The sequence below is a fragment of the Symsagittifera roscoffensis genome, chromosome 10, assembly GCF_963678635.1.
Source record: "Symsagittifera roscoffensis chromosome 10, txSymRosc1.1, whole genome shotgun sequence".
Taxonomy (NCBI): Eukaryota; Metazoa; Xenacoelomorpha; order Acoela; family Convolutidae; genus Symsagittifera; species Symsagittifera roscoffensis.
The window spans coordinates 20182872-20198461 of record NC_087071.1 but is presented as its reverse complement, the minus strand read 5'-3'; the positions used below and the strand labels follow the sequence as shown (position 1 = coordinate 20198461).

Genomic DNA, 15590 nt, shown 5'->3' with positions numbered 1-15590 from the left:
ATATGCAGTAAAAACTGATATTGAACAATCACAAATAAATAATTTACAACATTTCCCACTTTATTTAGATTGTCAAAATAATCATTATGAAGTTGATCTACTTGGAACATCAACTTTCAAACCAATCCCATATTCTCAATGGATAAAAAATAACACCCAACAAAAACGAACAAAACAACACCCGCCTAAGAAAGACCATTTTCCACTAATTGAAAAAGAAGATTTAACTGATAAAATAAATTTATCAGGACCACAAACAAATGATTCAAAATACACAATAAATCAAGTTTTTGACCTTCACGACCCACTTGATACAATACCCTTATCTAAATTAGAAATCGAAAACATTTTTCTCCCCCCAACAGAAATAATTACAATTTCAACACTGAAACAATATCAAAACCTTGACCCAGTAATTCGACAACTGAAATCATGGCACAAATATAAAACTAAACCTATCAAAGCAGATTCAACCATTCTAGGAAACAAAACACTCCTCCGATACTTTCGCAAATTTAACAACACAACAATTAACGAAAATACAGACCTTTTAGAGTATAACCTGAATAAATCTACAGTTCCATGTCTCCCTTTAAGTATGATTCTTATAGCTTTTAATATTTCACATACACAAAATATTAAAGGACACTCTGGATCAGAAAAAACATATTCAAATTTTATACAAAATTTTTACTTCCCAAATGCACCAATTTGGATAAAAGTACTATGCAATGACTGTATAGTATGTCAACTAAATAAACCTTAACCAAATCAAAAACAAATAGAACAAAAACAAGATTTTAAAGGACAAAGCTTGTACTTTAACCATCGTATCTCATTTGATACCAAAGGACCAATTTCACCCTCATCCGAAGGAAACTCCTACATTATGGTAATTGTTGACGCATTTACACATTATGTAGCAATTAACCCAGTACCACATTGTAACGCTTATTACGCTTACACAACACTCTATGAACACTGGATAGCAAAATTCGGACTACCAGAAATTTTAGTTACAGACAACGGTACAGAATTCATAAATAATGAAATTATCACACTATGTCATTTATATAACATTAAACACAAACCACGTACATCTCATGCACCTTGGACAAACGGCTTAGTCGAAGGTATGAACCGTTCATTACAAGAATATCTTAGATGTATCATCAACGGAAATGATACAAAATATACCGAATGGTCAGCAGATGTAAAATTATTTCCCTTAGCATATAATTCACAAATTACGACAACTTTAGGAATGTCACCATACGAAATGGTTTTTAACCAAAAGCCACGCAAACCAATAATGTTTACAGCAAATTCTCATAAAAACGCACAAGGTTATTGTCAACCAAATAAAGACTCAATTTGTTATAACCTACCTTTACATACACACGATGAAGATCATTTTCATCACCCACAAATTCTTAAACTAGCCTCCGGTACACACACCAAATGGATTCTAAATAGAGATAAAAAACACAATGAAATTTATCAAAAAATAACAAAAAAGTTATTACAAAGACAAAACATTAATGAACAAATCAATTCACGTTTTACACCAGCCTCCGAATTAAAAATTGGAACATTTGTTTTAATACCTAATTTTAATACTCAAAAAGGAATTTCTAAAAAATTACAACCCCTTCGAAAAGGACCATACCAAATAATTGCAAAACCCACTGATGTCACATACAAAATTACCGACTCAAACAAAAAAGAAATCGTTCAACATCGAAACAACCTATTACCTTATTACCCAAAAGAATACGCACTCCGCGAATTAACTCAATTATATTCTTTCACAGGATTAAAAATCATTCAAAATGAATCACATCTGAAAAACACAGAACAAAATGATAACCCCACCGAAAATCAAAACACAAAACCAATCGCCACCAAAATCAATACACAAAACCATAAAGAATCTCCAAAACAAAGAAAAAATAGAAAAATGACCGAACAAATAATACCCCAAGAACAAATCGACAAATCAGAAAATAGAAAAACAACAAGACTCCGAAATCAACCACGTAAAAACTATAAAATATTCATCCCCCAATCTAAAATTTTAAAGAAAGTGGAATTTCAAAAGTAATTTTAACATTTGCTTCACAATCTTGAAACCTCCGAAACATTTTTCATTTACATTTTTCAAAATAACATGCTGACAAGTACGTAATAATTCTAGTTCAAAATAGACCAATAGGATTCATCCAATCCGTCACTTTCTCTAACTCAAACTAAGACCAATTAGACGAATCATATAGAACTCCAGGCACATCTATAACTATAACTTTACGACCTCCAGGTCAAAAATAAGCAAACCACTCCAACTTGACAACTAAAATAAATATCACCATAATACCGTACCCCTCCCTTATCTAATAACCCAAAGATCAACAATATTTCCCCAACTCAGACCACGAATACCCCCAAAGCAAATTTGTTAACTTAGCCTAAAGTAACAAAATGAACATTTTAATTAGCCTAAAGTATAAAAATCTCACCATACCCCGGATCATTTGACAAACAAAAATAAAGAAAAAGACGACCTCCCAGTCACCATGAAAATTGCCCCCAACAATTTTTTACAGAACTCAACCCACTTGTCAAAAAACTAATAAATAATCCGACCACACTAGAAAATCGCCTCAAACAGCAAAAAATATTCGACCAAGAGATCATTTCTTAAATGCTCTTCTCTCAATCAGTTACTCAAATACTCATAAATCTTAAACATTTTTTTACAATACTTGAAACCTTTATAATATTTCTTTTTGATATACTTGAATCTTTTCTAATAATCCTAAATATTTTTTGTAACATTTTTTTAATTTTCTACACTATACTCGAACTATTCCTCCAACTTTCCAAAACCCTTGATTACATCCACAGGTACGAGTCATATAACTTGTCTAAATGATACGAACAATTTTCAGTAGAACCGATATTTTTTTATTGTTTGTAATTTTCATAGCATTCTTATCATCCCTCATTTTGACAATATGTAAATGTATAAAGAAAGCAATCCTCACATTTGCCCTAGCAACAATCCTTCTAATTCTTTTTTTGGAAGAATATTATAATAAACACAAAATTTCTCACTAAAGTAATAATTCAAAAAACTATCAAAAATTGCTACCCAACAGTCACAAAGTCAGTCTTCACCGACATCATCCCAAGATAACCAAACACCACCTTCAACGCCGAAGAATCCCGACCCTTCCTTATCCCGCACGAGTTTGTACAACCTATAGAAATCCCAATTTTAGAATTCATTCACAACACTAAATTCAATCACAAATTATATAATCTAATCCAAAACACACCTTATGAGTTTGCAGTTGGCACTGAAGAACTAACCACTATTAAGGCACTTCAATTGCTTTGGCCACTGCTTCAGACTAAAAATATCATCCGCATCTTAGCTAAACTACTAACAACTTCAGAACTAATTCACGACATCTTCCCCCACGGTTTTTTCCCCGACGACTAACAGGTAAGTATGAATTAAATGAATATAACTAACTAATTGAAATATTAAAAAACTCACCATACTTTATCCATGTTTTTTTTAGATTTTTAGCCTTCATCCGACAATCACCTACAAAAACCACAAAAGACAAATAAAAATCGCAAATTTCATCAAACAGATTTCAAAAATTCTATTAATCTCTTACACTTATAAATTTATAAATTTAATACCAATGCAGTAAATTCATTTCTAAAATTTTCCCCACAAGCAGTAAATCTAATTATAATGAAAATTTGTAACTTAAAATTCCCCCATAACTAGCAGTAAATTTCCAAATTCTATGCAGTAAATTAATAAAATGCAATTGCAGTACTAACCTTTTGATATTTTCATTCATTCGCACAGAAATTCTATCCACACTCGCACAGCTCGCCCACGAAGAATTGTTTAAAATAATGAATTTCAGTTTCAAGTTTTCACACTCAACAACTCTAACATATAATAACATGTTTCAAACCTTCCTTTAACCCGGTTGGAAAGGAATCATATACTAAACAAAACTAACCAACGCAGCTTACTAAATACCACAAATCATAGAATAACAGCATGACTAAGAAAAGGAAACCAACGGTACCCAAACCGGATTAACCCAGTTTAAAACTGGATAATTTATTCTTTTGAAGACTATTATAAAGTCTAAGAAAGAAATAATAAAACACAAAAAAGTCGAAAGACAAACCCATACCACGAACAATTTGCTTTTTGGAAAAAGGACATAACCAACAAGACATAAGAAAAACCACAACAAACCCAACATAAAACGTTGTCACATAACAGGACCCCTCATAAAAACCGCATGAAATCATACTCCCACTCCTGGCCTAACCCACCAGGAAGGACGTCCTGAGCATGCTCTATAGCCGGCCTAACCCACCGCGCTACATCCACGCTTTGTGACCACACCTCTATTTTTAATAAGAGCTACTCAAGTGTGAGTAACTCTTCAAAATAACCGAACTAAAACAAAAAGCTTTTGTGAAAACAACTAACTAAAATCATAATTAAAAAATATTAAACTAATAAATGTTTTATAAAATGTAAATTACATTATGCAATACATAGATCAAAATACAACACCAAGGACGAACATCTAAAGACAAAACGACCCCACTACACTCGAGAGAGAATAGCCAACCACAATCAATATGCCACTCACAATCACAACTCAAAGGATTTAGAGTACGACTTGACTTCGCAGAAAAGGACTTCATTGAACTAGACCAATGACCACCTCGATGTTCAAGTATACGTACAGATCCGAGTAACCAGGCATCCCCTCCACGCACAATCTCCACGCCATTCCCAAACTAGATCAGACACAAAAGAAGTTCTCCACGCAGAACAGAAAAACCTGACATAGCCAACCATTCTGAAATCAGATTTGAGTTTGTTGCGAAGGCTTAGTCGTTGTCACTAGAAGACACAACGTCTTATAACTCCAGCTTCCTGGAACTTCTTTAACAAAGAAGAAACGGAAGAAAATGATGTTCGCCAAACACCAACGTCCATCATCCATCCTTCGAATTGCAGAAGAACTATTCTAAAAAACTCTGTAAAACCCGGATGGGTGGAACCTGATCTAAACTACATTTTATGATTGGATAATTTAGATATTTTACCAATGTAAAGTATTTAATATTAACCAATCATGATCCATCTAACTAACAACCCACTTATGTGTAAGTGCTGAAGTTACTTGTAATTTCAGCACCAGAGAGATTTGAATTTAACTTAGAAATTAGTTGGACTCTCCCGAGCACTTCAGCAGCCGCAATAAACCAGTATACCCTAGATCTATTGAGCCTAGCAGAGACTAGTTAAACAACCTGAGACTAGATAGTATAAGAGTAAGATTAGGATCGGTATTAGACTAAGAAGTTGCACGAATCTATCCGGCCGAAAATAAGATAGCGTGACGAGCAGACGGTGTACCCTATCCGAAATTACTCTATGAGTTAACCAACTCGGTCCTAACTCAATTGGAAGACCCACAAAACAGCTAAATTTAGAGATTGCGCTATCAATTTGATAACAATTTAGTAGCTTATTGATTATTTTCATATTTGAATTAAAGGGCAAAGATTGCTAAAAAAAATCTACAAAATTACTAGAGCTGTCTTTTTTATGACGTTTCATCAAAAAAAAGCTTCATATCTAAAGCCAGCTTCTTGGTGTTTTCATTTTTCAATCTCTTTCTGTTTTTTTTTCGTTGAAAATAAGAAAATAATCCCTCTTTAACAACACGAGGAAGTTTATTTTCATACTAACTAACTATTAAATGTATGAAATTGTAACATATCAACAGTTTTTTTTCAACCGGAATTTTGAAACATTTAAGCCACTGGCAGGCCGACGCGTGACCCTTATTTACATGTACACCATTCAGTTCAGACCAATCAAGTAAAAATTTTCTCAAAAGCAAAACAGTTTTCTGAGTATTAAATATGAGGTTCGAGTGCTGAAAAAAAAAACGGCAAAATTTTAGTCAAAACCTTTCGAAACATCCTCAAAACATTTTTTTGGTCTTTTTTTTCTGTTCGAAAAATTTCCTTCGAAAAAACTTTCGTTTTTTCATAATGTTTTGAGAAAGCACGAAAAACTATTTTGGTCGACATACATAAAAGTATTTGAAATAACAACCAATTCTATCTTCAGAAAATTGTTTGTTCACAAGTTTGTTCATTGTTTGGTAAACATAAAATTGTTTGTTCAAGTTTCGTGACAAATGTTTTTTTCAGAAAGCAGATTCGAAACGAATGAGCCTTGAAAATATCCCAAGTGGATTCGACGCCAGTTATGACAATCAATGTGCTTTGCGAATCTGAAATTTTTGGATTTCTTTTAGTTTCATTATTTCGAAAGGTTTCAATGAATTTCCCCAAGCTTATCCGTTTTAGTCGGATGCAAAATATCTCCAGAAAACATTCTTCTTCGGATGAAATAAACCTCGATTTGAATTTTCCACTAAATGGTGAAATTGAAAGTTAATCATTTGCAACAAACAATCCAGTTCAATAGTAAGTTTACCTGACATTTTGATATATGAATTAAGAACAAAATTAGCCTGCAACATGACGTTATATTGCATAATAGAATAAACAAGTTTCGAAAATTTTGTTTGCGTAAAACTGAAAGTACAAGGAAAGCAATCAAAAACATACTTTCAAAAAGTAATTCAGTGTTATTCCAAAACACAAAAATTTGATTTTTTTAGAAATTTAATTTATAGCATTGACTCAAATGCATCACCAAGAAATCGTTAAAAATTAGTTACCTTATAAATTTTAGAAGTTAAATTGAAAATTTACTTGGTTTAGCGTGCGGAAGATTTTTTGAAAACTTAACATTTGAAAATATTTGAAGGAAGAACTAAAAAAGTTCCTGTTTGTTTCAATCGTAGAAGAAGTTTTGTCAAAAGCTCGATAACAATTGTACGTACTCTATCAAGTTAAATTTTTCAGTTAGTTATTTTTTGTTTACACGTTTTTTGTGTCAGTTCAAAATGACTTCACGTGAGTTAAAAATTGCCATTGGAGGCGACATGCAAACTGGGAAAACTTGTCTTGTCAACAGATTCATAGACAGTGAGCAATTTTCACCTTATTTTTTTTCATATAGATTGTTATACTGTTAAATTTGTGAAACTTAACGTGTATTACGCTGCTTCACAACAAATTCCGAGTTAATTTTGATGAATTGGAACAGTATATTAAATAAACTAATGCAACTTTCGTCAAAAATAAAAGCAAACAAGACTGATCGTATATCAGGGCGAAACCCTGAAGGTTTCGATAGCCCCCTAATCCAAATCCCCTGATAACCCTGATCCTAATCGAGTTTTTTTTGGGAAAAGAAAATATTGAAAAACTATAAAGTTTAGACAACATCAACAAAAAATTTTGAGGTAAGAAATTATAACGACCAGTTAGCTAGCATTTATTCAATTTGGTGGAACGATTGTGTTGTGCGGGATAATTCGCCATGCACAAAAAAATCGCGTTACGTTTTCAAGATTATGGATAAAAATTACGAAGTGCGCATAAATTAGCCAAGAACATGGCCAAATTGGCAATTTTCAAACTTTCAAAACGTTGCAAAAAAGATCGGAGAAAAAATAACTTTTTGAATTTGATTTCTGGAAAACGATATCTTCAATGGGGCATAAAAAATTTTTGATGAGACTATTATTTTGATCGCCAAAAATTGACTGAATAAAAAAACCACGCCAAGATCAATATTCCGTTTTCTTCGAAAGTCGGATCAATAACATGCTAGCAATTTTGTGAGTACTGCTGTTAATTCCGTACATGGCATTGAAAAGTAGCTCCGCTGGGCTTACATTCACACGAGTAGTATAGTAAATCAGTAGTTTTTGCGTATTGAGAATGTTTTAGTGAATATTTGCTGACAAATTAGAATATTCTGCTTCAATGATTTCCAACTGATCTAAGAAAAAATTGTTAGAGAAGAATAGCAAAAAAACATAATATAATTTTAGGGACAAACCTCTAGAGCTGCCTTAGAGGACAAACTGTACAAAAATTTCAACATTTTACAAAAACGATTTTCACACTTATGGCGGGTAAATCACTCTAACTTTATTTTAGCTCCACTTAAAAACATTAATCGATGTTAAAATTATGTTACAACCTCAAAATAAAAAAAAAACGGTTTTGATTTTGGTTGGGTTTTATTGCTAACGAATCTATATTAATAAAATTAAGACCTTTGCATCTTTTTTGTTTAAACATCAAGTTTGCTGATTACATATCAGCTTAATACCTTTGTTTTCTAAAACTTTTTATTGCAATGAGCTTTATTGAAATGAAAAGCGTGGGTAGCTCCAATGTCAAAAGATAACAAAAGGTAACAGAGATGGTACTAGTATGATAGAGTGGTCCTTTGAAAGTAACCAGGTCCCTTGAAAAAAAAACAACTAGAGCGCTCAAATAGTTTTATAAATACAACATTTTCGTTCGGAAAGATGTCGAAGTTTATCTTCAAGCAATGTAGGTTCCGCTGGTTCGTAAAATTTTCCCCTCACCATTGTATGGTCGATGTTACAAAAAAACCACCAAATTGATTTTGATTAAGGATAAGTTAACCCAATTATGGTTGTTAAATCGTAAATTGAAATTAAGCGAGCTCATTTCTTGATATAAAAAATATGGTGATTACATTTTTAAATCTGATAAGTTCTTTTAAAAAATGCACTACTATTTTCAAGATCATTTTATTTTTTGCCTAACATCACTACTTTTTCTTTTGTCTGAAAGAATTGTAAGAATTCTTCTTCTTAAAAGCAAATATCGATTTATTTTTATGCCTTCGAATATTTTTTTTTGCTATGAACATTAATGAACTGAAAAAAGTGGTAGTTTGAAGGTCAAAAATTACAAGAGATACAAGAACTGATACTACTATGATAGAGCGGTTCCTTGAGAATAAGGCAACTAGAGCTCTCACATCGTTTTATAAATGTGATTTCACCATTCAGAAGGATGTCGCAGTATATCTACAAATAAATTTGTTTCGTTATTTCGTAAAATCTCTCCCTCACTATTGAAAGGTGGAAAATTCAAAAAAAATGCCAAAAACTCTGTTTTAAATTGAAAAAAAAAATAAACACAATTTCAGTTGTCAAATTAGAGAAAAAAATGAAGCGAGCCTATTTCTTGGAATAAATTATATAGTGGTTACAATTATTAAGCTAAAAAATTTCTGACTCATAGTTTGCAATTATAATTCAGCATGTTTCTCAAGTTCTAAATTTAATAAATCCGATTTGCATGCGGGACCTACCTGTATATCATAATTATTTTTTGAAGGACCAATCTGTCATGTTAGAACCCCAAAGATTACAAAGGCATTGGTTTGAATAACATTTATTGGCAATGTTTCCGTTTATCCTCGCTGCATGTTTTCATCAGCAAGAAAAATCATCAATAGATTAGCAGTCTGAAAACAGGGTTCAACTTTTTGCCTGTAGATCTGATGTTTTGAATGCTACTAATCTTATTCCTCTGACATTAAACATTAACATTAAAAGGTCCATTTGATCTTTTTTCATTTACGTATTATATCGCAGCAAACAGAATGAAAAGTATAGACCAATGGATAATGTGTTTGTTCGGCAGGAATATTTGCAAATTAAAAACCCTTTTTCAAAACTTAATATAAATCACGTTTTTTTGCAAAAATTATAGAGTTGATAATGGAAAGTTTAAATAGTTTTTCATTTAGCAACAAAAATTAAATCACAAAATTACAAATAAATCAAAAGCCAAAATGTGAGATTTCAAGTTTGAGCGTGAACAATTTTCAAAACTTGGCTGAAAAAACAACAAACACGCCCGTACAAGTGTGTTCACTTCGTTCGTTTTGTTCAGATGTGTTCACTGACAGATACAAGATGACAGTTGGGGCGGATTTTACAAGCAAGTCGTTGTGCATCGACGGAGAGAATATTCAACTTCAGATTTGGGACATAGCTGGCCAATACAGGTCAAATAAATCGGTCACCAGGAACTTTTTCAAAGATGCAAGTGGAGTTATAATCACGTTCAGGTTATAATGAAATCTATTTAGACAATAATCCACTTAAGGTAACCAAATCATGGCTTTGTTGGAATGATAGTTTCAGAGACAAAAAAACTTTTGCGGAATGGTGCGACGCAAGATTCTTATGATTATGATTTTTGCAGGGATAGAAAAGCCTGGTAGTTTGTCGATACGTACCAGTAACAAAAAAGCTTTAAAACGTATTGTTTCATTAGGTATGAATGTCCAGTTCGTTCAGACGCTCCCATGTTTGTTAATTTTCAAGTGCATACGACAAAAAAGCATAGATTTCAGTGATACAGTTGATTGAGATTATGGAAATCAACCGTGATTGAAACCAGGGGCGGATCTAGGATTTTCTCGAGGGGAGGGGGCGGTCCCCCCTAAAAATTAGTATATATTGGCGCCCAAAGCGCTTTTGGTAAAAATTTTGGGTCCCTCAGCCAAAAGTGGATATTTAGTTACAACGGGGGGACTTTTTGGGTCGGCAGGGGTCAAATCCCTGAGGAAGGTTCCACCCCCTCCCCTCTCTAAATCCGCCCCTGATTGAAACGGTTTGGCAGTTTATTCAGCTCGAACTAATATAAAAATATAATCGATGACGCAATTATTATTGTATCAGATCATAAGTATTCCATCTCAAACTTTAGGTAAGTTTTTTATCCTAACCTTCCTGATACACATCATAACCTAGCTTTTTATCCGAGAAGAAGCTCTGCCCTTTTTTGTTTCGCTTTTGACATCTCGATGACTTCTCGTTTTTTCAATACTCCAGCTTCAATCTCAAAAAATGCTTCAGTGTTTGAGGATTGAGATGAATCAATACTCTATAAGCGTTTGATGACGATGTAAAAAGTCAGATTATTTTGAAGTTCGCATTTGTTGTCTATTTTGACCAAACTTTCTGCACAGCAGTCAAGTTTTGATACAAACAGGCAAAAATACCTTTTTAAGCACTTATAAAAACGCTTTGACCACAAAAAAAAATCTTGTATTTTGGCGCTCGCTCTCTCCTGAAAAATTGCTAATATTGGCGCAGAAGGAGTTTAAAAAAACTAAAGGTCGGTCAGTGAAAATAATACCAAAGGGAATCTTTTGGTTAGTCATGGGTTAATTTTCTAAAGGGGGGGCGTCCAAACAGACCCACCCCTAAATCCCCTGCGCGTCAATTATCAAATTAAGTTATAAAACTGAAATAATACACTTTTTCTTAATTTTTTTTTGCTAATGTCACCTCTTTCATAGTAGCATAATATACTTTTGCCTAGTTTACTGAACACCATCGCTACCGGATCGCCGCAATGCCAAATACCACCGGATCGCCAAAATGACTTTTTGGACACTTTAATTTCTTTTTTAAATTCGCAGTTAAGTCAAACGTTAGTGAAACATATTATCAAGGTCTTATCAAAAAAATAAGTTGTGATGATTTTTTTTCAGTTTGGCTGGGATGGACGGCTCTATGAACAGTTTGTCAGAGTGGCGCAAAATGTCTTTATCTGTTCTGGACGATGACCTTCCATGCGTTCTTGTTGGAACAAAGAGTGACTTAGGTAAAGCAAATCAAATTCCACCCAATTGCTTTTTCATCACAATAAATGTTCGTTATAACATGCGTCAATTGCTGGATAGTGACACAGAGCCAAAAGTCTTATTTTTTGATAAAAGACTCCGTCTGTTCGTCAACTTATCTAATTTTGACAGGATAGGTTCTTACAACTAGTTAGATTAATTCCCAAACAACTCCAATCCTACAACTAATTTTCTGGTCTCATAAAATTTGCTAGTTATACTAATAAAAGCGAGGTTAGGTTGAAACTAACCTCAATTCAGTCTTTTTAATTGGTGCTATGACCAGTTAACTGATCATTTGTACGATAATTTTTAAGGTTTAGTTTTGAATCTATTTTATGCAGGAGCTTGAGGCGAACTAAAAATGAGGGTATCAAACAGGTCTGAGCTTTTTTAACATAACCAATTACTCAATTTTCATGGTAAGTTGAAGATTTTGCCTTTACTCCAGAAAATGCTATGAAACGCAACAATATAGCTAACTTTGTGTTACAAAAAAAAAACAAATAGTGTTTAGTTCGTCATTGAAAAAGTGCGAACTCAGCTTGCATTGTCATGAACATTCTTTTCACCAAATTGCGGCCAGGAAATCCAAATTTTCCCAAAATAGTTCAAAAATCAAAGGTATCTAGTTGCTATAAAAGCATTCGGAAAGGATCTAGCAACATAGGTTTGGGTATAGATTAAACGTTTCTTTCCACAAAAACTTTTTGTCTGTTTTTTTTTTAACTTTTGTTTTGACTCTAAGCCAATTTTTGAGCCAATTTTCTTGACTCTAAGTAAACTTTTTTCAGCCAATTTTTGAGCCAATTTTTGAGCCAATTTTCTTGACTCTAAGTAAATTTTTTTCAAATCACTTTTTGGAATCAAAATCATAACTCAAGGGGCGAACTTGCATTAAAGTTTTCAAATTGACAACTAAATTAATTCAAGCTTCCGCCAAAATTCCACCCCATTCTTTCAATAGCAGTGAAAAAACAAAGAAAAAAAGAAATCGAAAATGGTTTACAAAATTTGAGGAAACTTTGCTGGCAATTAAGGATTCCAGTGAAAAAATTTTTAAAAAATTTCAAATCACTAACATTTGAAAAGTTAAAAGCATCTAAAATATCTACCGAGATTTTCGATTAATAGTTTAACTACAATATCGTTTTCCGGCAAGCTCTCGGATGTTTTTTTCACAAGTCAGCTCTTCCCATAAATCATTAAGATACTTAGCTTTGGAGATCTGAAAATTTATTTGGAAAACTTATTGAAACTCGAAAAAGTTTAGCTTACACTCTTTTTTTAATAGTGAAGCTTCAATATAGGACGAGCCGCACATTTCCTTATTCAAATGGGAGTTTTGCGTCAAAACAAAAAGGGGAAATGAAAACAAGCATTGCAAAGTTATTCGAAAAACGGCCAGATTCCACATCAAACCAATTCAATTTTTTTTGGCATTATTTTTGTCTTTTTTGCTCTGAGAAATGTTGGCCAGTGCGTTTTTTTTAGCCTAAAAGACATAAAATTTTGCTTTCAATTTTTTTTTCTTTAAGTCTAATTTTTGTTTTAAAAAAAATTGGTAGAAAAACTAAGAAAATTTGCCCAGTGAATTTTGTTCACAGGTTGATAAAAAACGCAAAAAAGCGGAAAAAAAATACTCAGTCTCTAAACATTTTTAACAATTTTGAAGGTAAAAAGTGTATACATGATCTGGGTTGGAAAAAGTGGTTAAGAAAACATCCTTTCCTTAAGTTTTGATTTTTTCAATTTTTTCCATATCAATTGATTGAATTGACAATAAAAATAGCAGAAAAACTGCTGTATCAAATGATTGCTGTATTTTTGATACTCGAATGTTTCGTAAAAAAATTGATGAAAAATTGAATATTCAGTCGGCCTTGAAAACTAAGTTTTGACGGACAAAAAATTATATTGATTGACACATTTGTGAAATATGAGTTTTGACTGACAAAAGTTTATGAAACACTCGTACAAGAAATTTTGAGCGCTAAAAATTGGATGAATTTATTGCTAACTGGTTTGCATTGGACAAAAACGGTTATCAAAAATTGTCTCAAATTGAGCCGGAAATTTAGTTTTTCGGCTCATTTGAGATCGAAAGCTCATAGATAAAAGCTAAATATTTAAGCGTTAAGTTCAATTTTTTCGATTCAATGGAAGGTACGCTTTTTTGGCTATGTTTTCGCCTAGGCAACAATCACAGATCTTCGTGGGTATCGGATGATCTCCAATTTTTTTTATGTAGCGGCAAATTTACCAATTCATAAGTGTTTCTCTTTAAACTCATCAATGTTCACAGGTACAATCGACACAAGAAGCATTGAATCGGTCTCCGAAGAGCACAAATTCCATAAATGGTACATGACATCAGCCAAAGATGGAACAGGAGTTGATGAAATGTTTGAGGACCTTTCGCGACTAATGGTTGAGCACCAAAAACAAAAATTAGAAAAAATCCGAAACCGCAAAAAACTGGTAATGAATTTGAACGACCAGGGTAATAAAACAAAACGATTCTGTCAATGCTAAAAAAAGCAAACTATAGGTCATTTGATTGAGTTTCAATTAAAAAAATTTTAATATTAGTTTTTCTATTCACATCTTTCTCGACATGGAAAAAAGTTGACGATAATCAGAGCTGCTCTAAATCAAATTCATGCTAAAAAGTTGAGAGTTAGGTTGCTTGCAACTTGACGAATTTGGAAATTGATTCCTCGCATAAAAAGTAATAATTGAAGCAGGCGGAGAAAAACCTGGTAAATGTTAGTTTGGAGAGAAATTGAGAGTGAATCCTTGTCTTGAGAACACAAAAATTCAATGTTGGTTTATAATTCGACACAGCAAGTTTCAGTCAAGTTCAATTCAAACCTCATTTTTCAACCACGTCTTTTTGTAAAATTTACTGAAAACCACTATATTATTTTTTTATTTCTTCGGTTTCATTTGCGGAATCGAAATTTCAGATTTTTTATTTCTTGGTTGTTTTTTTTCAATGAAACTTATTTCATAATTTTCACAACCATCATCTTGCATTCAATAAATAATCTTGCATTCAATAAAGGTTCTTGCAAAAATTTTGCAATCTTGCATTCAATGTATATTTTCGAGTTTTGCTATCAAACAAATCTTGCATTCAATAAAGGTTCTTGCAAAAATCTTGCATTCATGCATTCAATATACATTTTCGAGTTTTGCTATCAAACAAACGGCGTGGAAGAACAAACTTAGTTCTAATTTAGCACAAATAGTCCTTGCTTCATCAATAGCGGTGGCTTTTGACTGATCTGTTCTCAACAATCTAGACAAAAACAACAAAAAAAAATTTGAAGTCTTGTTGATCTTCAGTTGGAAGAATCACCGTGACTTAAATTTGATATGCTATTGGACTGGCAACTGTTCTTTTAGTTGTTATATATATCAAAACCAAACCAATTTTGTTGAAAAAAAATTGAACTAAAAACAACCTTTTGAAGTCTTCATTTTCTGTGTTGTATCACTTCATTTCAATGCATCATTTGATGATTTTATTTTTGTTCCGACTTTCGATACGAAAGTAACGGAATATTTGTGCTCGCGGTGGATTTTTTTTCAGACAAATTTCGACTTTTTAACTAGCCATTTTTGACAGAATCTTTTTATATCATTCAAAAGGTATTGTTGTCTTGAGCTTAAATTTGAAAAGATATTTCACCTGTGATCATTTTTCGTAAAGTTATGAGGGTTTAAAGATTGCCATTATGGCCAATTTGGGACAATTAACGCGCGATATGTTTCGCTTTATTCACGCGTAAGCGGAGAGTTAATCCGTCTTAGAAACCGTTCCAAATTGGTTAAAAGAAGCTTATTTGCCATAAATGCTTTGTTACAAGTAGCGAAATTTATCCTTTTGTACTTTATATGGCGTGTG

General features: G+C 32.6%; 2 protein-coding genes across 2 annotated transcripts in view; one reads left to right on the top strand and one right to left on the bottom strand.

Annotated features, from left to right (window-relative positions):
- The window catches only part of LOC134855131 (dynein axonemal heavy chain 7-like), a 366992-nt gene that overhangs the window by 126957 nt on the left and 224445 nt on the right, over window positions 1-15590 (bottom strand). The window lies entirely within an intron of this gene.
- On the top strand, window positions 6853-14212 carry LOC134855511 (ras-related protein Rab-32C-like). The gene is made up of 4 exons (XM_063872052.1): window positions 6853-7128; window positions 9934-10111; window positions 11546-11658; window positions 13983-14212. The coding sequence occupies exons 1-4, from the start codon at window positions 7047-7049 to the stop codon at window positions 14210-14212; spliced, it is 603 nt and encodes a 200-aa protein (XP_063728122.1). The 5' UTR covers window positions 6853-7046.